This window comes from Perca flavescens, chromosome 8 (genome assembly GCF_004354835.1).
Source record: "Perca flavescens isolate YP-PL-M2 chromosome 8, PFLA_1.0, whole genome shotgun sequence".
NCBI lineage: Eukaryota > Metazoa > Chordata > Actinopteri > Perciformes > Percidae > Perca > Perca flavescens.
The window spans coordinates 32,686,118-32,711,586 of NC_041338.1; the positions used below are offsets into that span (position 1 = coordinate 32,686,118).

A 25,469-nucleotide genomic window follows, 5' to 3' on the forward strand; every position below is an offset into this window, starting at 1 on the left:
ATGATGTGTACTTAAGCATAGTATGGTACAGTGTTGTAAAAGTAGACTGCAATGCCCCAAAGCATTGGGCACTGCATCCTAATATAGTAGAATAAATTAGAATGTAGGAAAATCTGAGAACTTTATGTATTTTCATGATCACTGATCGTGTAAAATCTCTAATAAAATACAATAGTGACTGTCTGATTATACAAATGCCATTTGAAGCACACACATTTTATTCTATGTATCAATATACCTGCACATTTAGAATTTATACATAAAAAAAAAAAAACTAAAGGAAAACTTCAGGGACTGAGAGAAATAGCTAAATACGAATTATGTTACAGTATCTTTATACCGTCCTCGGTGTTCGTTCTCTGATTTTGAACTCTTTTGCAGGGCATTGGTGAGCTGTTTGAGAAAATCAAACAGGAGAACAAAGCAAACGGACACCTGAACGGTGACGCTGGCGTCTTCTTCACTAACCTCTACGTGACACCTGTCCTCAAAAACATCAGCCTGTACCTGGAGAAGGGCAAGATGCTGGCGGTGGCTGGATCCACTGGCTCAGGGAAGGTAGGTCAAAGAAATCCTCTCCAAGTGTCCTCGAGCAAGGCACTGAAACCCTACATGCTGACTCATCTCTGTGTCAGAGTGACATCTTAATGCCTCAGTAATAACCATGTCGTAGAATAAAGTGTGACCAGTGTGTTTTCCCTCCAGAGTTCCCTGCTCATGATGATCCTGGGAGAGTTGGTGCCATCGGAGGGTAAAATCAGACACAGCGGTCGCATCTCCTACTCGCCACAGACTTCCTGGATCATTCCCGGGACGATTCGAGACAACATCCTGTTTGGCCTGACATATGACGAGTACCGCTACACTTCCGTCATCAAAGCATGTCAGCTGGAAGAGGTACCTTTTTACTTTATTACAATCTTTCTTTTTCTTCTTTACTATTCTGCAGATGAAAAGCATTTATGTAGGTATGTTAAACCATGGTGGCTTTTTCTGCTCGTGTAAACTACACACATCATCTGCTTTTTATTCCAAATTCAACCTAAAACAAATATAACCACTTCTGTTATACGGTAGCAGAGGATTTTTTTGCTGAGAATTTCAAGGTGGTTGTCAATGTTTTATCCCTGGCAGCAATTTTTCCATAAAAACTCCTGCTGCATAATCCAACTACACAATCTAGTCAATATGGTCAGGGAGCTACAGACATTCATATTTTCCCAAAAATATGAATATAAATACTCTTTTGTTGAAAAGCACAAGTATTTGGAGCAGGCCAATGACCACATGGGTGTTCAAAACCCACAAACAAAATATGACTTAATACGCAGGTTCAATGCTGCAGTCGATATTTAGATACTTTTTAAAGGCCTTGAAAACTTGTCACTACTAGAATCCATTGTAACTGACATTAATTGAAGCCCCAGCCACACAAAAAAGGTAAAAAGGTAAAATTGTCAATGAACAGGGAATATGTTGAGTCACTATAAATCAGTGACACACAGTAGCAACATGTTTTGCTATGGAAATGTCACAAAATATTACTTTTAGTTATAACTTAGTGTTTCATCGCAGTTTTCTCTAATAAATTCATCTATGCCATCGGACCGATGCTCACTTGTCTGCCCGGAGCCTCTGTAAGGCATCAAGAAGGTTCAGGTTTCCCCAGTCCACATTTAAACCCATTATGTCCCTCACACACACAAAGACACGCATGCTAGCACATTCTCTGTCTCTTACACTGATACACACACACCACCACACACTTGCACTCTCATAAGCCTCAGTGTTGAGTGACGGTGCCCTCTGCAGAATAATGTCTCCTCTTTTGCTTTGGAAATCTTACGTTATGTCACTGGGATGAAATATGAGCTTGTTGGTTCCCAGTGACGGACGTTTACAACACAGACAAGCTGTATAGGCTAACCATCAGCTCACTGGGCTTGTTGTTGGGCCTGTGATTGTGGATGAAAAAAAAAAAAACATGACTCTTATGTTGCGTACATGAAAGAAAAGTAGGTGTTTATTATGGTGTAAAATCCCAGAAGTCATGTAATATTCTTTCTGCACCAAAAAAAATCATAATCACAATTATTTTGGTCAATATTGAAATCATGATTATTTTATTTTTATGTTATCAGTGCCTTGCTCAAGGAGGTGAACTGGCATCTCTCCAGCTACTAACCCAACTCCCTATGGGCTGAGCTACTGCCTCCCCCATTTGTGTATCCACCCCGTGATTTGGTTCCACTCAAATGTAATGGCTTTTTCCTTGGACCATGCTACACCCTTTCACCGAATTTCATGAAAACAGGGCCAGTATTGTTCTGTAACTCTGCTGACAGACAAAGAAACTGAGCCGAAAAAATTATGTCTTTGGTGGTGGAAATAAATAGGAATAAACATACACATGTACAGTACATTACAGTGATGCAATCTATTGAGTAATAAACTGTTACACATTGCAAAACTACCACAACTATTCAGAAAATGTTGATAATCACATTGTTGGAACCTATATAAACATTACGTTTATGAAATGTTTTGATTATGGTGATATTGTAAATGCACTGTATTTATATTATTTATACTGAAATCAATTGAGCAACTCATGCAGAGGGTTAGGCCATCATATTTATTTACTACCACGTACCATCTCCTGTGGCACTGACAATGTCTCAGTAGTTTTGACCAAAAAAAAAAAAAGCCTTCCATTTTGTCTTTGAGGAGAGGTGTCAGTGAAACAGAAATAACAAAAGCAGTGTGGAGAGGAGACGCACTGTGAGTTCTGCTGTATATTGTATGGAAATGACAAGAGGTGCTTTGATTGTGAGTGTTGACTGACAAACAGGAGAGACAAAACAGCCTCTGAAAAGCAGCTCACCTTTAAACAGTGTCGGGGCTGATACATTGTTGGACGGAGTCAGTCATGGCAACAAGCAATGTGAAATAATGTGCTATTTTTTCACGTCTTCCATGTATTAGACATACTGTCGCTTTATCTCTGTCACAGTTTTCGAAAGTTAAAAATATTTACAAATTATCTCAATTTTTCAAAGCATCATTCTGATTATTAATTAATATTTCTGATCAAATACATTTAAGGCGCTTTTTCAAAATTTGAGACTGAGATTCTCTGGAAAATACTGCATTTTATGTTTCCTAAAATGATCCTAAGTTAAAATATTTAACGGCAATGTTTACTACTCACTTTTGACAGCATCATTAGTTGTGGTAGTTTTAATTAATTTTTCCCAAAAATGTGTTACCAACCTGCCTCATCAATCACTTCGAGAAGTTAGAAATGACTTACGATAGAGAGAGTAGACGCAGGTAAAATCCCCAAGGCAACCTTGACAGACTGGACTGACAACTAGAGCAGATCTCTCCAGACAGAGACGAGGCGTTTAGTGGGCTGCTGACTGTAATTCCTTACTATTGTTTCCCCCTGAAGCACCAGACAGACTGCCATGGGTGGTCTTTGCACTGTAAACTCATCTTTTGCCCCAAGCCTCTAGCTGCTGGCCCGGCAGGTGCTTTTTGTTCAGTGTGAGACACACAACATGTCTTTTTTTCTATGCTGCCTTATTTTACAAGCTGTTAAACAACCTGTTAACTTGATCCCCTATGCGCTCCTGTCAAGACAGCGGAAGCTGCCGTTAAAAGGTAGGACGTTTTTAACGATGATAAACTTGTGCCGTCACTTCATCCTTATTGGTGTGGGCATCTATTTTCATTATCAATTACCACCGAACACATTAAATGACATGTGCCTGTCCCATCTGTGGTTTGTGATTTTTGTGTGGTTTCAACTTGGACAATACATTTCTGATCATATTAACATGAATTTCTACCACATTATTTTAATTAAAAGGGTTAAAGTCATGTAAAAGATGTCTTGGAGGTGTTTTAATAGGCATCATTTTACATACACAGTACTGAGAACCATAACCATGACATTTTTTTTATGGGTGCAGTTTCATAAAACTGAAACAATGTATCTTTTGTGCAGATTAGACTCAATAAGGATCAATCTAATAGATCAATTAACACTTTGACAATTAATCTGTTCAAAGTGTTTGAAAGAGCAACTGCCCATAAAGAAATAATGGTCTATTTATTTATTTAGGCATTTATTTATTTAGTTTTTACCCTCCAATTTGTCCAGAGATTGCATGGTGCCGTTTTCTGCCCCTTAAAAAAAAGATCTTCCTAGGTAATTGTTGTGCAAAACCTTACACAAGTGAGATTGTGCGTCACGCTTTAACCATTGAAGCCACAAAGCTTTAGTTTTGCTGCTCTGCATATTGCAAATATAATATCTTTATTTCAATTAAAACATTTCATCAGCTGTACATTTGCCATGTTCAGAACTTCCAATTGAAGACCATCAACTTTTATCCTAATGGTAATCATGTTGTGTTTTCATTCCAAAGTTATGTTAAATTAGTAGATAAACGTTTGAGCAGTTTGACAGTATATCTTTAAACCATTGGCCTAGTTTCCGTACCTGTAGCATTCAGCACACTGGTAGTGCGCCTTACCCATATTTTAGGCATCAAAGATATACTTGGTCAGATGTTTAGGGGTAAAATTAAATACCTTGGTCACCGTGTAGAAAAGAATTGAAGAAATAAGATATGCCGATATACAGAAGAAGAGGACGTCAGATATTTCTTAAAGATGGTTTGACTGTGGCCGGGTTGGCTCAGTGGGTAGAGCAGGCGCACGTATACTGAGAGGTTTATGCCTTGACAAAGAGGTCCAGGGTTAGAATCTGACCTGTGACAATTTCCTGTGTGTCTTCCCCCTTTCTCACATAGCTGTCCTGTAAAATTAAAGGCGGAAAAGCCCAAAAAATAAAATGATGGTTTGACTGTCCTCACTGTCAATGTTTTTTTTGCCTTTTTGTCAAGCTCTCTGGTATGTATTGTACAGTTCCTCTTGCTGTTTGTATAACAGACCCTCTGACCTCTTGTTTTCCTTTGTAGGACTTTGCCTTGCTGCCTGAGAAAGACAAGACGCACCTCGTCGAAGGAGGGGTGACCCTGAGCGGCGGTCAAAGGGCTCGCCTCGGCCTGGCCAGGTACTTCCTGTCACACCTGAATATCTGACAGCACGCCTCATTTACCCCTCTTATCCGTCAGCGCATTCCACCTCTGCTAATTGGTTATAATTACAGTCTTTCCTTTGTTCAATCTTTTGTGTTGTTTTGCAATGGACACAAATAGAACATAAATGATAACAAGCTCAGAATAAATAAATATAGCACAAAGTGAGTCGTTTTGTGGCTTTCTAGAGATCATCAATTTGTTTACTAGATTATGTGGTGTTATGCTTCAATGAGAAATAGGAGTTTTAATTCCCTTTTTGTAGGAAAGGGAGAAAATGTCAGCTGCTCCACAGTGCATGGATCAAATAGAGCTCCTCACGGAAAATAATTGACAGTAAAATACACCAGACGGCATTTATCTCACTTCTGCAACCTTTATCAGCTGCATACACATTGTGTAGTTTCACAACAGATTTTGAGCCATAAATGAAGCACTGTCATTATCATCATTACTACCACTTCCAGGGCAAGAGGTTCCATTCCTTGTAAGTCAATGAAAACATAATTGCATTTAAAAGTCTTCGGCAATGCTTCAATTTACAGTATGTTTCCAAAATTAATTATTATTATTATTAATATTATTATTATTATTATCATTATTATTATTATTATTATTATTATTATTATAAAATTAATAAAGTAATCAAGCCTCTACTGAACATAATCATAACCTGCCCACGCTGATAACCATCCCCTATCATTCTTATCTGTGCGTTTGTCTGCCTGCAAACACAATAGTTAGTGTTTTATGGTCTGACATTTTAATTGACTAGGGCTTTCTATGGCCTCAGTAGAGCTCTATTACTCCATTAAATCAATGTGTAGGTTACAACAGTCTCTCTTATTCCCATGCATTATTTATTGGTTTGGTGTCCTGGCATCAATTTGCAGCCACTCATTGGTTTCTGACTTCTGCCATTGCTGTTAACATTCACAGGAATTGATTTATTATTATATATACAGGGAGCCAACCTCTTCATTTACGCTGTTTTTTTTATAAAATTTTCCTCCCCTTCTCTGTGTCTTTCTTTGTAATTTCCCTATATTCTCGATTTCTCTGATATTAACATTTTTCCCAGTACAAACTCACGTACGTGTGTTTTCTCCCTAAGGGCTGTGTATAAAGATGCAGACCTCTACCTGCTGGATGCGCCTTTCACCCACCTGGACATCGTGACAGAGAAAGAGATCTTTGAGAAGTGTGTATCCCAACAGAGTCTTTCATTTGGAGGAGGTGGGGGTGGTTTAGCTGAAAGTTTTAGGTTGAAGGTCAAGGTTGTCTCTTGTTGTCTCAGACACACGTTGTCTCGGGTTGACTGTGGTGAGTCACGGCTGCTTGATCACACTGCATCCTTATCAGGACTTGGCAGTAGAGCCAAAGGGAATTATGTGATAAAATGTGGACTTTGGCAATCTCTTAGAGTGGAAGCACAGGCAAAACCATTTTTGTTATGTAGTAAAGTCTGACTGTAGTTATGGTAATAACACATTAGTTAGTAACTTATTCATTTTGAGTACTGGTTCACCCTTGTTTCTTATAAAAACGTCCTTTGTTTGACAGTCAGGCTTGGTATATTAAAAAAAAAAAAAGGATACAAAGGTTGATATTTTTAAATCTCCATTTTCTCTATCACTTCACAGATGTGTCTGTAAACTCATGGCATCCAAGATACGCATTGTGGTCACCAGCAAGTTGGAGCATCTCAAAAGAGCAGACAAAATCCTGCTGCTGCACAACGGAGACTGCTACTTCTACGGGACCTTCTCCGAGCTGCAGGACAAGCGCCCTGACTTCAGCTCCCTCCTCCTCGGCATGGAAGCTTACGACAACATCAACGCAGAGCGACGCAGCTCCATCCTCACGGAAACTCTTCGCAGGGTCTCCATCGATGAAACCGCTGGCTTCCGAGGCCCGGAGACAATTCGGCAGTCGTTCCGCCAGCCACCGCCTCCGCTGATCGTCTCCGGATCCCAAGGCCACCCTGGAGGTGATGGCTACCCAGAAAAACGCAAACCGTCCCTCATCCTCAACCCTCTGGCAGCTGCCCGCAAGTTCTCCTTCATCGGGAACTCCCAACAGACAAATACCCAGTCCACGACGATAGAGGACGGGGTTCGTGAACTCTCTGAGAGGAAATTCTCTGTAGTACCCGAGGACGATCAAGTAGAGGAGGTGCTCCCCAGGGGGAACTTGTACCATAATGGGTTGCAGCACCTCAACGGGCAGCGGCGCCAGTCTGTCCTGGCGTTCATCACCAACGCTCAGGGCCACGCGCGCAGAGGGCAGATGCAGATGCAATCCTCCCTCAGAAAAAAGCTGTCCATCACCCCGCAGTGTGACCTGGTGTCCGAGCTGGACATTTACGCCCGCCGCCTCCCCAAAGACAGCGTTTATGACATTAGTGAGGAGGTGGATGAAGAAGACATGGAGGTACTGTAGAGCTTTCGTAGACCTTTTTTCAAGGCATATTAAAGTACATGAGTAGACACTAGGCCTGGGCGATATGGATGAATCAAATATCATGATATTTTTGACCAAATACCTCGATATCGATACAGCAACGATATTGTAGTGTTGACTATTCAATTGAATTCAATTTTATTTATAGTATAACATTTTTGGTGCTTTCACAAAATATTTACACAATGAGATTTTTGATAATCATCAGTAATGTGGATATAATGACTAAGTGGGTAAAGGCAAATAATAGAACAGCTAGAACAGTCTGGTAAGTTCAGAAAATTACATCACTTTACTGTAATGCAGCCTTTAAAACCAGGAAAAGACAACACTTATGCCAAATTACGATATCCAAAATCTAAGACGATATCTAGTCTCATATCACGATATCAATATAATATCAATATATTGCCCAGCTCTAGTAGACACCTTTTTATGTTTAGACTTCCAGTATAATTGTTTTCTTCACCCTCATTATCATGACATGTGAACACTAACAAAATATACTTTACTTCACATTAAAGTTTGTCTGGATATATTGTCTGGTAGTCTGTATGGTAAAAGAGACACTCTGTTTCTTCATAGCAATGCTTCGCAGATGAACGTGAGAACATCTTTGAAACTACCTCATGGAGCACGTACCTACGCTACATCACCACCAACAGGAGCTTAGTCTACGTCCTTATTTTCATCGCCTTGGTCTTCATCATTGAGGTAAAGTCACAATATTACATTTTTTTTTTTTTACTTATGTGAATTTAATTTTATTCAACAATTAACAATACTGTTTTTTTTTCTTTCCACTAATAGGTTGCTGGTTCAGTCATTGGCATTTTCTTCCTTACTGAGTAAGTGTCATGTTTCATGTTCCTTGAGACACTGAGACTAAAACAGCATGTGAGACTAGCGCCTGTGTTGTTGATTCAGCACTGGAATCCTGCCCTGTCTGCATTTGCAGTATTTGCCCCCCACAGAAATACTAAATATTGTCACGAATTTTGCTTTGACAAAAGTATTCGGTGGGTTAATTAGTTTTTAAAAAACATTTAAGGCTTTTCTTTTGTAGTGTATGCTTTTGTGGTAATTCTCTCTAAGTTCTCTCCCTCTCTTTTACAAGATTAACTAACTAAACCGTACGATATTTGTTTAAATATATGAATGTTATTTATGTTAAACATCTGTTAAGTCAAGGAAATTCCCAATTGGTAATATTTCGGAGGAATCAGTGCTTTTAAATGTTGGATTCCTTATGGGTGTGCAGTTTGGAGTTTGATGTATAAAGTATCATATAGCGCATGCATATCTCAGCCATTCCACATTTTTTGGAACAGTTATGTTTAGAAATTCAAGAGCTTTAATGGTGCAAATTAATTTGTACTCCTTTCTCCTGATTAGCAGCCCGGCTAAAGTTTAGCTTGTGTTTATACACTTGTGTCTGTGTTTCATTCTCCATCCTTTGCTCTGTTCTACCAGAAAGATCTGGAAGGACAGCACCACTCCTCCATCTCCAACCTCCATCGATGAGGAGCATCACAACGCCTCGTCGCCCGCCGTCCACAGGGGAATCATTGTCACACCGACAAGCGCTTACTACATCATCTACATCTATGTGGCCACGTCGGAGAGCGTACTGGCCATGGGATTCTTTAGGGGTCTCCCGTTAGTGCACACATTACTCACTGTGTCCAAAAGACTGCATGAACAGATGCTTAGCGCTGTGCTACGAGCCCCCATGGCTGTGCTCAACACTATGAAGACAGGTGATTTTCTTTCTTAATATTTTTCAGGGCTGGGTTTTTTTTGTTTTGTTTTTTTAAACTAAAGTCAAAAGTGCAAATGTCATGACTGTTGTGGTTAGGGCTGGGTTAAAATAATCAGTTCTCCAATTAAAAATCAATCTTTGTTTTGAGTGATCTGATATCGATTAATAAAATCCCGAAATTGATCTTTTAATATATGCCGTTTCACGATTAAGTATAAGTAAAAGGACTTTAAACTAACTTTTTGTAAACATTAACCTGGTGCATTATGAGAATCTCTTTTATATCCAAGTATATTGGCATAGTAACTGAAATTTTCCTAACCTAATTGATATCGAAAATGTAATCGACTCGGGACCTTGTGAATCGGAATCGATTTAGGAAATCATTGGCGATACCCAGTCCTTGTTGTGGTACAGTATACACGTATTCACCTGTAGACCCACATCTGTTTGCCAGATAAAATACCATGCTGATGTTGTATTTCACTACAATGACTTTTTCCTAATTTTCTTGCGGTTTCCTCTTTCAGGTCGGATAATGAACAGATTCACCAAGGACATGGCCACCATAGATGACATGCTGCCTCTGGTGCTGTTTGACCTCATACAGGTATTTTACCAATACCAATTGGATGGTGTAACATAATATTTTTAACAAAGTTTCAAGGTTTTATTTGCCACACACTTAACATATCTCTACATTGTGCAGTGAAATGCTGGTTTGCCTCCTCTTTTTTTATAGTATTTTTTTTTTCTGGAAATGCGTCTGAAAAAGTCTCGTATTTGGGGTCTAGACTTTCAGCTGTTCAAGCCGCAGAAGCTGGTTTTAGAACGTAAGGGACATCAGCGGTTTCATCACTAGAACTTTAACTGTAGCAAGCCTCTCAATATCACTTACGTTATCCACGTTCATATTTAGACGGAACAAATGATAGATCCAGCTAGAAAAAAGCCTAAAAGTCGGAAGTTAGAACGGAGCTACAACCAGGCATTGTCATGGAGATGAAACACCGTCTAAAAATGCAAACAGCTAGAGAAAATCTTACCGTGCTCCTCAAAGCAGCCGCTTCCAAGAGATGACAGCAGAGTGTGTGATTATGTGACTGAAAAACAGAATGATGGGATGCTCATTACCAGAGACAGTCATTCAGCTGCTGTGGTCCTGCTCAATGCCCACAGCTACTATTATTTTTATTAGTCATAGTTCTATTATCTTCACTGTTACTATAATTATAGCCATTATCATATTTCTATAATTGTTATAGTTGGGTATTATTGTAGTTGCTGTGCATCTCTCTCTCTCGCTTTCTCTCTCTCTCTCTCTTTCTTATTAATAAAACAAATCAAGTAATTATTTTCTAACTTGTTGTACACTCTCTGATCGTTCTTCTCTTCCGCTCTCACCACAGCTCACAGTGATTGTTACGGGTGCCATCTTCACCGTGTCCATCATACGGCCTTACATCTTCATCGCTGCCATCCCATTGGCTGTCATCTTTATTATCCTCAGAAAATACTTCCTACGAACTGGACAGCAACTCAAGCTATTGGAGGCTGAAGGTGAGAGTGTGAGATGAATTGTGTATGTGTGACATTACGCCATATATATATTAATAATAGTGCCTTGGCTAATTTTTTCACTGCAATGAGACATAAGTACCAGAAAGGACAAGCAAAGGAATGCTGCTTCTCCTCATAGCATTGCATGGGAAGTTGAGTACTGACCTTTTCATAAAAAAGAAAAATAAACAATGTAAATCCAAAAAACAAAATATGGTAGAAATTGGGTGGAACATGATGGATGCATTTCATTTTCAAATGTGGATTTACTTAAAAAATGCATTCTGAATGCAAACCTCTAAATGTTTTCTTACAATGCTCTGCAATCTTCTTTTTTAAATGGTTCTCACTGATTTGTTTGAAAATTTCCATCTTGCTAAAGTATCCCTGAGTAACAGGCTGAATTCTCACCAGCCTCAGGGGTGTTGTAGCTCTAATCTTCTCCTGAAGATGAATTAAGTTTAATGTTTTGATTTCTCTTTTATTTGATGACCTAATGAGGGTGAGAGTTAAGAAAAAGGACAAAAGGTAGAGAAGAGATCGGCAAGAGTGAAATTATGTTATGGTAAATATTTAGGAAGAGTAAAAGTGTGAACATGATAGGAAAACCAATAGAGCGAACAGAGGAAAGGAGACTCGGCGGGGCTGGGGGCGAGACAGCCACAGTCATCATAACTGCTGGCAGGGCTGGTGGATGGCCCGGGCCAAGGGGGCAAAGGTCTCGCTGAGGGGAACAAACACATGACAGAGGAAGGCTTGAAGGAGAGGATGGATGGGCTGCCCCAGAGGGGCAGGAACAGTTTAAGGAAGTGAGGCAGGGCGAATAAAGTTACTTTGGATAATCCAGAGAGCATGATGTCAACCGTTTTCATGGGGACTATTCATTTCAGTAGAACGTATTTCCAGTGAAAACTGTTGACAATGTGTAGTTATAGTCATCGTTCTTGTTCCTGTGGAGGTTGAATGCACAAACATGCATTTAGCTTTTGTCAGCGTACAAAAGTTAAGAAGTCCTAGTGTGTTAGCCAACAGTAGAGGAGGATGAAAAAACAGGCCACTGGACTGCTGACGAAGTTGCCACTGTGTGTGTTTTTTGGACTTCCCTGCTCTGCTCTTGATTCTGTCACTGAATGTGTGTTTGGGTGATGGCAGCAAGGTCTTTCCGGAGCAGCTGAGAGCACGTCGGGGTCAGACAGATGAGTCGAGCTGGGATTTCCTCCAACCCCATCCTGGTGTCGCTCTCTCTGATGCATGTTCAACAAATACAGTGGAAATTATGTGGCACTCAAATGTTCATTAGAAGGTTTTCACTTTTTGGTTTGGTTTATGGAGATAGTCAAGCGCAATAAAATGGAATTTCTCTGCCTTACTTTGTCATCTTTTCTATGTCATCTTTTCAATGTGTGAGCAACTCATTTAATCTTTCATTCACTTTATATAAGGTGTTTTAAGTAGACATTCAGCCTATGAGAATTAACCGTTTTGCGATTGGGGCATCTTTCTGTGAGTTAGAGAGTACTTCAACGATATGTGTCCCTTCTCCTTTCCTGCAGCTCGCAGTCCCATCTTCTCCCACCTCATCATCTCGCTGAAGGGTTTATGGACAATTCGGGCGTTTGGACGTCAGAGCTACTTCGAGACGCTCTTCCACAAGGCGCTCAACACTCACACAGCCACCTGGTTCCACTACTTGTCCACACTGCGATGGTTCCTCTTCCGCTGCGATATGATCTTCGTCCTGTTCTTCAGCGCCGCCGCCTTCATCGCCGTAGGCACCAACCGTGAGTGACGATTAAGGCTTACATGTATGGATTTAGGATAGGAGTCTCAGGTGATAAGCAGACTTGTTTAATATCTAGAGCACAGTATATTTAAGTTTATATAATATGTTTTGAAAGAGGTCAGAAGAATTGTAGACTTTTCTCAACCTATACATAACATAACCTATACCAGATAAGGTAATACTGAGGAAACTTCATGAGCTGTGATTGCATCAAACCTCAGTTCACGAGGACGCTGTCATTTTGTCAGTAGAGCCTTCAAGGCAACAAGAGCAGCAGCAGCAGTTTGTACACATAAATCCCATGAATGAGTAGGGAACATCTTGAAATTCCTGTAAGGTACTTGGTTAGTAAACATCTTATTATTTCCAATGAGCTTATCCAGTGAAGAAGCCTCAGCCTTATCAGTGTGTAACAGTGTGTGTGAGTCAGATATCAGGATCATAACAGACAGTTTGTCTGTAAAAACTGATCAAAGTGTTGGAATGCCACTGGATAAAATGTCATGTACAAAAGGAAGCCTGTGTGTCTGTTCAATTAAATGAATAGGAAACACAAGTGCACACACACACACACACACACACACACACACACACACACACAATTGTTGTTGCGTCATACCCTGTGTTTATGTTGAGAGCAGATTAAATGGTCATTTCACAGCTCATTATTTCCAATAGAGCAAGTAACAGAGCTGCAATACCCGACTGCTGCTCTGACATCAGAGAGAGCTGCTTTGATTGGACAATATTGAAGACTGTGTGTGTTCTGTGATGTGTGTGTGTGTGTGTGTGTGTGTGTGTGTGTGTGTGTGTGTGTGTGTGTCTACAGAGGACAAACCAGGGGAGGTTGGCATCATCGTGGCCCTGGCCATGCTCATCCTGGGGACTTTCCAATGGGCTGTCATCACCAGCATCACTGTAGACGGACTGGTATGTGACACACACACACACACACACACACACACACACACACACACACACACACACACACACCCACCCACCCCTATCATCGTTTACATCATAGTAAGACCTGACTTGCATGGAAATACCACACAACCAATGGCCATTCAAGAGTATGTCAAGCGTTACAAACGCACACATTAGAGGAGGTTTTGCTGAACACGTATGGGTTCGTTTTTTAACACCTGTGTCTACAACCACATCACACAGCAGCTAGTCTTCAATGTTTCTGTGTTCAACCTTCCCAAAGTTTTCCCACACCACTCCACTCCACCGTTCATTACACCGACTCCCTGCTGAAGTTCATGTACGGACAAACCCATTTTGCAGGGTTTTCCCTAGCATTTTAAGGCTTAGCGCTGCACCCGGTGGTGGTCTAAGGTTATAGAAGACCAGCTTAGAAATTGTTTTGGAAATTCCTGCCTCAACAATTCCATGGAGAACGACTTAACTGTATTTATAAAGGGTAACTCCCAGCGACACCCTTTGTCTTTTCCCCTCTCAGATGCGTTCGGTGGATCGGGTGTTCAAGTTCATCGACCTGCCATCAGAGGAGCCGCTTACAGCCAAATCTAGTGGTAAAGGAGGCCCCGACCTGGTCATTGACAACCCTCATGCCCAGGACTGCTGGCCCAACCGCGGCCAGATGGACGTCAAGGGCCTCACTGTCAAATACACAGAGGCTGGACGGGCCGTCCTCAGCGACATCTCCTTCTCCGTCGAGGGAGGGCAGAGTGTAAGTCCTCAGTGATGGGTAAAAAGTGTGTATGACTGGATTTTAATGAAACTTGTGAAGTGATGCATGTTAGCTCTGCCTTGGATTTTAAACCATCAAAGCACTGCTTTGCCCGAGAGGAACTGCAATTAAAGGGTCATAGAAAGGTTATAATGAGGTGACATACCAACCTGCCTTAATGATGAGTTACATGTGGTGACTTGTTTACTGCTTGCTTTTTATTTGTTTGAAGCTGCAGGACATTTACATATAAAAGAACTTCTGTTAAATTCAAGAGCTAAATGAGTTCACACAATGCTGATAAAGCCTATTGTCGTCAGCGAAAGCTCTCCGTATTTCAAAGTATATTGGAGTTGTAGTGTCCGTGGCGATTTTACCACTCTGGCGCAACGGAAGTTATGCGTTTTACATCAACCAGCCAGAACTACATTTCTGGCATAGATAATTAGCTCATCCGACGACTCCATCACTTGGCCTTTTCTTTTCCATTGCCCTTGAGTTGAAGAGAGCGGGGTGAATATTGGACTTAAATTCATCATGTGGACAGAAACACGACTGCAATGATAATGTTGCTCCTTGCCTGCTGGATGTGTGAATGGGCAACTGTTGCAATATAAACTTATAAGGTTATAAAGTTTTTTTGTTTCCCCCAAGTGGACAAAAAAAACAAACGGGTAATGCAATTTTAAGATACAAATTAGATTTTTTTTAGTTTGTTAATTGTCATGTATCAATATTTAAATGACCAAAATGTCATTTCTGTCTGAGGCATAAACAAGGCAACACGACAATACAGACAAATAAGCAAGACCCTGAGGGAGCTGTGCAAATTGAAATGATTATAATAAAATAATTACATGGCCAAGGACAGTATGAGTAAAAACGGCAGCAATAACATTATTGACAAATGCACAGGTGTTTGCTGGTAGCATAATAATTTCAAACTCATACATACTATTGCCATACTGTAATATGTCCCTTCTATCTGGATTTCAAAAACCTAATGGTATTTAATTGGCCATATAGCTTAGAAAATCTCTAATATTTGGCCCCTGTCTCTCTGCTCCTGGCTATACTTATAGTCAGTATTAGCTCCATATTATGAATCCTGCAGGACAGCCGAGCTCACTGAGTGTCAGCACTTTAGCCTCGTCCTATTAGCTAATCTACGGCCTTCTGATAAATGAGCTAATTATTGCTGTGGAAAAAAGGACCGAGAGCTTTTAGACTAATTAACACCGCAAAACAGGAGTTCATTTCACAATGCAATGTCATACTCTTATATACTTGTATCCATATTTACTGCATATTGTACAGTATGTGTACATGCAGTATAAACAGAATTCATATAGGTATGCATGCTGACATAGATGCGTTAAAGGTCCCATGGCATGAACATTTCACTTTATGAGGTTTTTTAACATTAATATGAGTTCCCCCAGCCTTCCTATGGTCCCCCAGTGGCTAGAAATGGTGATAAGTTTAAATCGAGCCCTGGGTATCCTGCTCTGCCTTTGAGAAAATGAAAGCTCAGATGGGCCGATCTGGAATCTTCTCCTTATGAGGTCATAAGGAGTAAGGTTACCTCCCCTTTCTCTGCTTTGCCCGCCCAGAGAATTTGGCCCACCCATGAGAGAGAGAGAGACATCATGGCTTTCAAACGAACAGAGTGGCAGTTGGTCAAGGACACACCCCCACCCTCCACCTCATGGGACCTTTTAAAGACAACAGCTACAGAACTAACTGAAAAGCAACAAACAAGTAAAATGTTTTTGTTCTGGTTGTGTGTGTAGATGGGTCTGCTGGGTCGAACCGGTTCAGGGAAGAGCACCCTGCTCTCCGCTCTGCTGCGTCTCGCCTCCACTGACGGAGAAATCTCCATTGACGGCATCTCCTGGAGCTCCGTCTCCCTGCAAACATGGAGGAAGGCCTTTGGGGTGGTGCCGCAGGTAGGTCTGACTGCTGAGCCGCTTTTTAAAAAGACACATAGCATACACAAGGTTGCTGGTTCTAAAAATAAATCTTGGTATGTGAATGAGAAGCTGATATCAGTAGTATGGCAATACGGAAACGCAGCCAGGAAAGCAATAAAGGTGACTTAAAAGTTATAACAATTCAGAATTCACCTGCAGAGAGGTAATTCCACCAAACGTTCCTACAGTTTAATCTACATCGTTTTGGGTGAGCTCAATCATTTTTGCCAAAATGTGGTGCATTTCATTGTAAAAGAGAAAAAAATGTATACGTTTATTTCATCAGGAAAAGAGACATGATAAGACCTTTATCTTTCTTAGCCATAAACAAACTTGAATGGGTCATTGACCAAGTTGTGAGATATTTCTGACTCGGAGAAAAGATTTCATTGTAACTTGAAAACCGTTCAAGTTCAACATTTAAATGCATTAAAATGCATTATTACTGCCATTGTAATTGATCCAAATTATTGTTATTGTGAGGGCTACCTTTCTTGTTTCAAGGCAACCTTTTAACTTAATCCAATCCCTTGACTATGTGATACAATGTTCTCTTTGGTCTGTTTTGAACAGAAAGTCTTTATTCTGACCGGCACTTTCCGGATGAACCTGGACCCACACGGACGTTACAGCGATGAGGAGCTGTGGAGGGTCGCAGAGGAGGTGAGGCTCCATTTCCTCTTTTCCTCTGCTGTTCTTAGAATTCTGGCCATGATTGGAAGGTCAGCCTGTTTTACCACACAGTTGGACTTTTAATCAATCTGTTAGAGGTAAAGAACTTTTGAACTTTTTTTGGGAGTTGTAGTATTTTTTTTAGCCACAGTTTGCCATGGATTTTCTACTCACACCACTAGAATACAGTCAAAAAAGTATATGTTGGAGGAAAAAGAAACCGTATGAATAGTTGAATAGTTTTTAGCCATCAGGATTATCAAATGCAATCATTTTGTTTGGGTGATTTTGTTAAATAAATAAGGGGTTTGAGCAAACCATGTTTATATTTCTCAAAATAAAGTTAAAAAATATGTATTTTTTTATCTGTACTGAAATTCAAGTATCCTAACAGGTCTTTTAATGTGTATCTAAACCTGATGGTTCAGGTTTAACCCACATTCTATTGTTGCTCTGTGAATGAACCTGACCTCTGAGCTGGAAAAATAAATCTCGTCCTCCACGGTGGTCAGTTGAGTGAATTCTAAAGTCAAATCTGTCCTGTGTGTCGCCAGGTGGGTTTGAAGTCTGTGATCGAGCAGTTTCCAGAGAAGCTGGACTTTCAGCTGGAGGACGGAGGCAACGTGTTGAGCAACGGACACAAACAGCTGCTGTGTCTCGCCCGCTCCATCCTCAGCAAGGCTCGCATCCTGCTGCTGGACGAACCCTCCGCCTACCTCGACCCCATGTTAGTATTAATGCCAAAACACTAAACTGTGTGTGTGTGTGTGTGTGTGTGTGTGTGTGTGTGTGTGTGTGTGTGTGTGTGTGTGTGTGTGTAAAACATAGTGTCTATAGTGTATTGTTGTGCACCTTAAGGGTAATGCAGTTTCCAACCGTTATTGTTTCATAGTTCAGAGTTTTGACAATTAAAAAAAAAAATAAGAATTCCGATTCCGTACTTTTACCATTTTATTTTATGCATCTTTATACTTCTACTCGACTACATTTCAGTGGATAATATTGTGTTACACTTTACTTAAAGGTATCTAGTGACATGACACTGTTATGAACATGTCATAAACATAAACAAGTCATAAACGTTAATGACATAATGCTTCTTCTAGTAATTTTCATTCGGTTTTTGTCATGACAAGTTAGGGTCAGGATTCATGTGTCATGACAGTGTCATGTTTTCATGACACTGTCATGACACTCTCATGTAGATACCTTCAAGTCAAGTGTTACCTAATATTGTGCTTTTTAGTCCACTACATTTATTTCACAACATTAGTCATTAGTAGGGCTAATTAATTTAGTAATTTAATATTCTACCGATTATTTAATCAATGAGTGAGTAATCGGATAAGAAATATTTTTACTTTATAGTAAACAGCAATAGTAAATATACAAAAGAGAGGTTTCCTTTTTAAGAAAAAGCTAATTTTTTTTATTGCATACAATAACAGGATATATGCTAATATTTTTAAGCACAGCCCCTTATTCTGTTGGCAAAAGTACATTTTTGGTGGCCCAAATGTAAATCTTTTTCACCCCTTTCCCCTTCTTGCCTTTGGCCCTTTGCACTGGATATGCAATAGAGGTGTTCACTAAGCCCAGGGAAATGTGGCCTATTCAACTACACTGTTCAGGGGGATACGATATAAGAAGGCTAATATACTGAGTGAGGGGAAAGAATAAAGAATGCAGACATCACTGGCATGGTCCGATGACGTCATTCACGTGAATATTAAGTAGCCACGAGGTTAATTGCTCCAGGGGGGAGGGGCTGGTTTGTCTCTGGCAGCAGCTAAGTTTTAAAAAAATATGTCCAAATTTCAAGATTAGTAGCAAACTAATAAACCGTTAGACTACAAACCAACAGCTTTCGTTTTAGCTTGCTTTGTAAAACATCGCTATATGCAGAGTAGCATGCTGTAGGCTAGCTGTGTAAAACAGCAGGCTGGACGAGAGCAGCAGACCAGAGCTTCACCTTTACCAGCTGCAACAAAAGTGATTAATGTATCAATAATTATAATCCATTAGTATGAGTGATTATTAAATGGGCCTTTCTGCATCACTTTTATTTCTACTTTAAGTACATTTTGATGCTTTTACTTTGTACTTTTACTTTGTTAGATTTTAAATGCAGGACTTTTACTAGTAACAGAGTTGTTCTACACCGTGGTACTGCTGCAAAAAAGTACCTCTGCTACGTGTGTAAGCCGCTTTAATCAGAGCCTTAATACAGCACATTAACATCAACATAGGTCTGACTTCTAATGTAACAGCATTTAAATGCTTGAGAATGTATAAAACTTGACAAGTAAACCTGCAGACCGGCTCAGCTATGCCTTGGCATTTACTGTAGATCTATTTCATGTCACGAGCAGCATCAGATAGATTTAGGGCACATTGATAAAAGCAGTGCATGCTGCGTTCATCCTGTCTGCCTGTATCACTGGCAGACATCTTTTTTTGCTCCCTGTGTGGTTTTGTAGACTCTATGTGGGCACTTAAGAAGCTTTTGGTGCCTCCTACTGCACGCTTAAACACAGCTGATACCTGAAAGTGATCCAGGGTTTGTGTGTATTTCCTTTTGTGTGCGTTTGTGGCAGCGGAAGTCACCCCAATCCAACATGTGTGGTGTTCCTGTCACTGCATATGGTGACAATCTAGAGTGCTTATAGTAATTCTGACCTTGTGCGTGTGCGTGTGTGTGTGTGTAACCATACGTGCAGAGGGGGGTTCACTATGGTAAATGAAGCCAAAAATGAGCAATCTAGTTTAACCTGAGGCCAACGCTGCCTGCTCTTTTATGTTGGCCTCAACAGGAAAAAAAAACACTGAGCTAATGAGTGCTAGCAGTAGAGAGAGACGGCCTTTGATGATGATGATGATGATGATGATGATGATGACGACTGTGTGTGTGTTTTTGTGTGTGAGCAGAACATTGCAGGTCCTGAGGAAGACGCTGAAACACTCATTCTCCAGCTGCACCGTCATCTTATCAGAACACAGAGTAGAGCCGCTGCTGGAGTGTCAATCATTCCTGGTAAGTTTCAGGATACAATTTAGATTTTCTGGTGATATTTGAGTCTCTGTCAAAGTCAGACAATTTGCGCCAAGACAGTTTTTAGAGTTTCATCAACATTTTAAAGCTCGGGTGTTTGTAGAAGCTCACAAAACTCAGTCTGCCTGTAAAAAAAGAAATTAAACTTGTTTGTTTGGTGTGGGTGTTGGTCTGCACATGAATGTTTGTTTACATGTTAGTAGGGCTGGGCGATATGGAGAAAATCAAATATTGCGATATTCTTGACCTAATACCTTGATGTTGATATTGTGGTGATATTACAGGGTTGACAATTGGTGCTTTAACAAAACATCTTCACAATGAGATTTAAGATAAATAATCTTCAGTAATGTATATATAATGACTAAGTGGGTAAAGGCAAAAATAATAGAAGAGCTAGAACAATCTGGTAACACAGAAAATTGCATCACTTTACTGTAATGCAGCCTTTAAAACCAGGAAAAGACAACACTTAAGCCATTTACGATATTACAATTTAAAAAATCTAAGACAATATCTAGTCTCCTATCACAATATCAATATAATATTGATTTATTGCCCAGCTCTACATGTAAGTGACGGTAGTTTGTGTTGGCACAAGCAGCTGGCGTGAGGGTAACATGAGGGAAGTGACCTGGTGTGGAGCAGTCACCTGGACTACGAACAATTTTTAATTTATATGAGATCTTGTAACAGGTTTGACACGTTTAAATGAAGAGAGCTGCCAGTCAGTCACGTCCGACAAATAATAATTATAGAAACGATAGAAAGAAATTAGCTCCTTCAAACCAAAACAAGAAAATGGCAAGTAGAAATTAAATATACATCACCAAAAACCAGCACTGTAAAAACAAATGGACCAAAACTCAATTCACTTTTTTGATAGGTATATGAAATCAAGCAAGCAAAGAAATATTGGTGTTTGTGCATGTAAAAGCCTCAACCCACAGTCTCCAAAAGTCCACTCTGTAAAGAGTCCGCTTTATTTTTCCCACAACCCAAAAACAGTTCAGTTCCAGTCCAGTTCACAACCACAAAAAGAAAGACGACTCGATATATAAATGGATGGATAGAGGGTGAGATAACCTACCAACGTTACCACCCGCCTTTGTGCATTTTGATTCAGATACTTTTGGTCCTTCCTGGTGGGCAAGTAGTTTAAGATGATACTATTCAGCACGTTATACACTACCACCATATAAATGCCCCTTTCACTCTCGATGTCTCTGGTTCGAGTCCCAGGAACCTTTATCTCAGTTCATCTCTCTTTGAGATGAGTGTTTCCTGTCACTCTTTCCTGTCAAAAAGAAAAAAGCTATAATAATTATCCTTTAAATAAAAAATATTAATAAAAAAAGTGTGTTTTTTGTGTGTCACATTGCCTGAACTGGACCGGACACTAAATTTCCAGCTGTCTTACTTTCACACCATGGACCCATACACCTTTCATCCATTCATAATGGCACTATTACCTTACAGTATACACACACACGTTTTATTTTAGTTAAATTATAGTAAGTATTGTATATTTCTTATCTTTTTATTTTGTCTTAAATGCTCTTAGCATTTAAAACAGAAAACTTCCCCACTGTGTACTCTGTACCCTAAGTATACTCTGTCTTAACTAAAAGGTGTTTGTCATCAAACAGTAAGTTATGCAGTTTCATATTATACAATTTAGGACAACAAAACACACACACAATGTTAACTTTTTGTTCATGCAAGGCCTGGGAAATCATTTATTTTACAAAATCAGTTTCCTGCCAAATTTCCTCCTCCAGTCAGATGTTGTAAATCTTAGAAGCATCATATTTTGCAAGAAAACGCAGGATTAGAAAACCCAGATAAACACATAACCAAGTTCTCCTCCCCCCTCCCCATCTGTGTAGATGATCGAGGGCAGCTCCATGAAAAGCTACGACTCCATCCAGAAGCTGCTGAATGAGACCAGCCACCTGAAGCAGGCCATGAGCCCTGCCGACCGGCTCCACCTCTTCCCGACTCTTCACCGCCTCAACTCCAGCAAGAGGGTGGCGCCGCAGACCGCCAAGATCTCGTCCCTCCCAGAGGAAGCTGAGGACGAAGTCCACGACACTCGCCTCTAACCGGCCAGGCACACAAACACACACACACACCCCATGCTAACTCTAACGGACAAAACACAGGTTTTGATACTGATGTTTGAGCCATTATTTCCCGAAATTACCAGTGAAACAGCATCTCAATCACTATGGGACACTAAAACTCTCCCAGACAAAGTATTTTTTTCAATAGTAGGAGAATTCAGTTTACTTATAGCATTCATAATTAACTAAAATTTGAAAAGAAACTAAAAATCTGTGCAAAGAAAAAAAAAATTCAAGTTTTCCAATATATTAACATTAATAATGTTATCATAATAACATTATACAAAATTGGCTTATTAATACTTGATTTTTTATTTATTTTTATTTTTACCACCACGTGTTGACCAACAGGTCTGCAGGTTTAGAAAAGATATAAGTAAATTTGTATGTAGGTGAATCGGAATTAAAAGATGCAAAAAAGGTTCCCATAATGCAACTTTTGCTGTAAATCTGTCACTAAATTAGAAACATTCTAATAAACCAGAGTGTGTATGTGCTGCAGGGAGAGCTAAAATACTCCCATGTAACAGGGACCACCAGAAGCCGAGAAGGATGGCTAACTGGACACTTATACTACAAATATACTCGCATCAGTGCCTTAAACTTCTGCGTGATTCATCACGAAGCAGAATGTGGCCGTCAGATCAGCACACCCCAAAAAGAGTAACCTCGGTTAAATGGCACCGGCACGCCAGGATCCAGCCAAGTCTCAGCCAAAGGACACCACAATCCTCCACTCTTGCCTCGGTGCCCCCTCTGATGTAGACGGAGATGGACGCAGAAATGGTCTTGCTTGTCGGGATTGTAGCCGTAGGTAACTTGAGGTAATCTTCTCCACCTTTTCACTTGTGTTAACTCTGATGTTTACATATGAAAACCTCCCCGGCCAGGTGGCTAGCTAGCCAGGCAGGAGGTTATCAGAGTCCGAAGGAGACCCGAAAGTTGATTTCCCGATCCTCGCGAGGGACTCAAAGCCACGTGCCATCAGCGTCCACCGCCAACAACATAAAGCACAAACTAATATTTCTAAAATGGACAATTCAGCATACATTTCGCGGAGCTGACGGAGAGGCTACTGGAGAGGTCCGCACTCTTAGCCTAGGTCGAGAGATGTCCGTTCTGGTCACAGCCTGGTGTGCCGCTCATCGCTCCGTTTGCCGCAAATGTTGCCATCGTCGAATAAAGAACCGGAAACCTGAGGAAGTTAACGTTAGTCAATGTGCTTTTCTAGCACATTTCAAGTGCCTTTTGCAGGTTTCAGTCAGTCAGGTGCTTTTTGGGGATGCTGGACAAACTGTGTGAGGGTTGCCTCAGTTCAGATAATCCTCAAAAAGTTTCTCCTTTTGAAACCAAAATATTGTATTATGTTTTTTTGCATACTTTCATTGGTTTCATCTAAGGGATTATTTTAAGATAATAGGTTTTGTTCTGAACAACCAGCTACTTTTCACTGTTTTAACTCAGACTGAACGCAAAATAGCAGCCACTGTAGAGGTCTGCTCAGAAAGCACAACATTAATTTATCATATGCACATAATCCAATCCTCTTCAGGTAGCTAGCAGGAATCAATATTGCAGATAATATTGCACATAAAAGAGTTCTCTTCTCTGCTCGTTCTGAGCTGAGGCCATATCGATACATTTGAAAACGTTGTCGTTCACACAGCCTCTGTCCACACTAAAGGGCAGTCAGTCCACACCGGGACATTTTTATTGTTAGTCACTCGTTGGACAAACATAGGCTGGAATCATTGTAGATTAACGGGATGTATCCGTCCGACGTCTGATGGGAGTTTCCAGTAAGCCTCTTTTCACAACCAAAAACAATTTTCAGAAGTTAGTTTAGTGTGAACCAAAAACAAAGCTTCTCTAAAATTTTAATGTTAAAACAACTTTTTGAATTCCAAAATAGTCAATCGCACAACACGGGTGTTGTCCTTAACCTGTATTTAATGTTAAAACACGACTTTGAACCATTAAATACGTATTTGATCAATGTTGCTGTTGTGAACATGTAGGATTAATGAGCAACATGTCTTTTTTTTATTTATTTTTTTATTTGATATACTCATTTAGTTTTCATACAAGAAACCTAAAAATGTAAATGATAAAAATGTAATAGTGAGTTTGGTTTGGCTACACAGTGAAACTGCTCTAAAAGTTGTCCACACACTCGACACTATGACGCATTTGAGTACAAACTTTGATGGGCTGGAAATAGACATTTTAAAATTCTATATATCCTACATGATGAGAAGAGGTCAGAGCTTTGTGAAACAGAATTAAGGCAAACTGCAGCTAGGAGTAAGACTTCTACAGTGGCTTCATGTGTGTTGTGTTGAAGTATCTTCTAAATATTTGCTTTTGTATCTTTAATCAGTCTGACCACTGGCGTCAATACACACACACACACACACACACACACACACACACACACACACACACACACACACACACCCACCCCACCAGGAACAGTAACGCCATTGGCTGGCACTAACAAGTGATGACTCCGAAACCCTTATGCACTTTAGAGACTCCCTGAGGTACTCATCAGCTTTCACAGCAAGGAAACCGTCAAGTTTTTGTTTTTCAATTCCTCCATAAAAGTGTAGATGTAGAATTCCGACCTTTGTTTACAAATTCCGCTTTTTATTTAAATTGTTCAGCCTCTGTGAATTAATTCTAGAAAGAAGGCAGTAATAGAGCCGCTGCTGTACAAACAAAGCAAACATTAAGCATTTCTTTTTTTGTGTCATTTTCCAAGTTATATCTGTACTTCCCTCGGAAACTGGAAACCATTTAGGCTATTCTATTATATCTCTTCGTTTTCTCTGGTTGAGGGACGAGTGTGTTGCTCCTTTCATACTGTATAATAGTTTTTTAAAGCAGCGATGAAGAAAATGAAGGTACCATGGAAAAAAGAAAGGCCTTTATATGTAAACTGTGACAACAGATTTTTTACAGAGTAAATTAAGAACAAAGCTGTTTCTTACTCATAGAAAAGGGACACAGATGTCCAAAATATGTATAAATATATTTGTTCAATCAATTATATTTCCAATAAAACTAAAGATTTTGAGAATGTCGTTTGTTGTGTCATTTGTGTTAAAAATCGTCAGTTATGTTAGAGGAAGAGGATTCTCTTTGGTCTTCTTCATGAGTTGTTTGTGGCTAAAAGGTCACATATCATGCTTATTTTCAGGTTCATACTTGTATTTTGGGTTTCTACTAAAACATAAATATAATAATAAATAAAAAATAAATAATGCAT

General features: G+C 39.9%; 1 protein-coding gene across 2 annotated transcripts in view; it reads left to right on the forward strand.

Annotated features, from left to right (window-relative positions):
- The window catches only part of cftr (CF transmembrane conductance regulator), a 47,645-nt gene extending 22,440 nt beyond the window's left edge, over positions 1-25,205 (forward strand). For both annotated transcript variants that reach the window (XM_028584172.1, XM_028584171.1), the window contains 18 exons: positions 382-558; positions 706-897; positions 4,992-5,086; positions 6,226-6,312; positions 6,755-7,544; positions 8,160-8,288; positions 8,385-8,422; positions 9,048-9,334; positions 9,867-9,946; positions 10,746-10,896; positions 12,450-12,677; positions 13,509-13,609; positions 14,145-14,375; positions 16,169-16,324; positions 16,922-17,011; positions 17,575-17,747; positions 19,949-20,054; positions 21,962-25,205. In XM_028584172.1, the coding sequence (XP_028439973.1) occupies positions 382-558; positions 706-897; positions 4,992-5,086; positions 6,226-6,312; positions 6,755-7,544; positions 8,160-8,288; positions 8,385-8,422; positions 9,048-9,334; positions 9,867-9,946; positions 10,746-10,896; positions 12,450-12,677; positions 13,509-13,609; positions 14,145-14,375; positions 16,169-16,324; positions 16,922-17,011; positions 17,575-17,747; positions 19,949-20,054; positions 21,962-22,177 (3,327 nt within the window). In that variant the 3' untranslated portion in view covers positions 22,178-25,205. The remainder of the gene's footprint in view (positions 1-381; positions 559-705; positions 898-4,991; positions 5,087-6,225; positions 6,313-6,754; positions 7,545-8,159; positions 8,289-8,384; positions 8,423-9,047; positions 9,335-9,866; positions 9,947-10,745; positions 10,897-12,449; positions 12,678-13,508; positions 13,610-14,144; positions 14,376-16,168; positions 16,325-16,921; positions 17,012-17,574; positions 17,748-19,948; positions 20,055-21,961) is intronic.
- Positions 25,206-25,469: the final 264 nt, after the last annotated feature.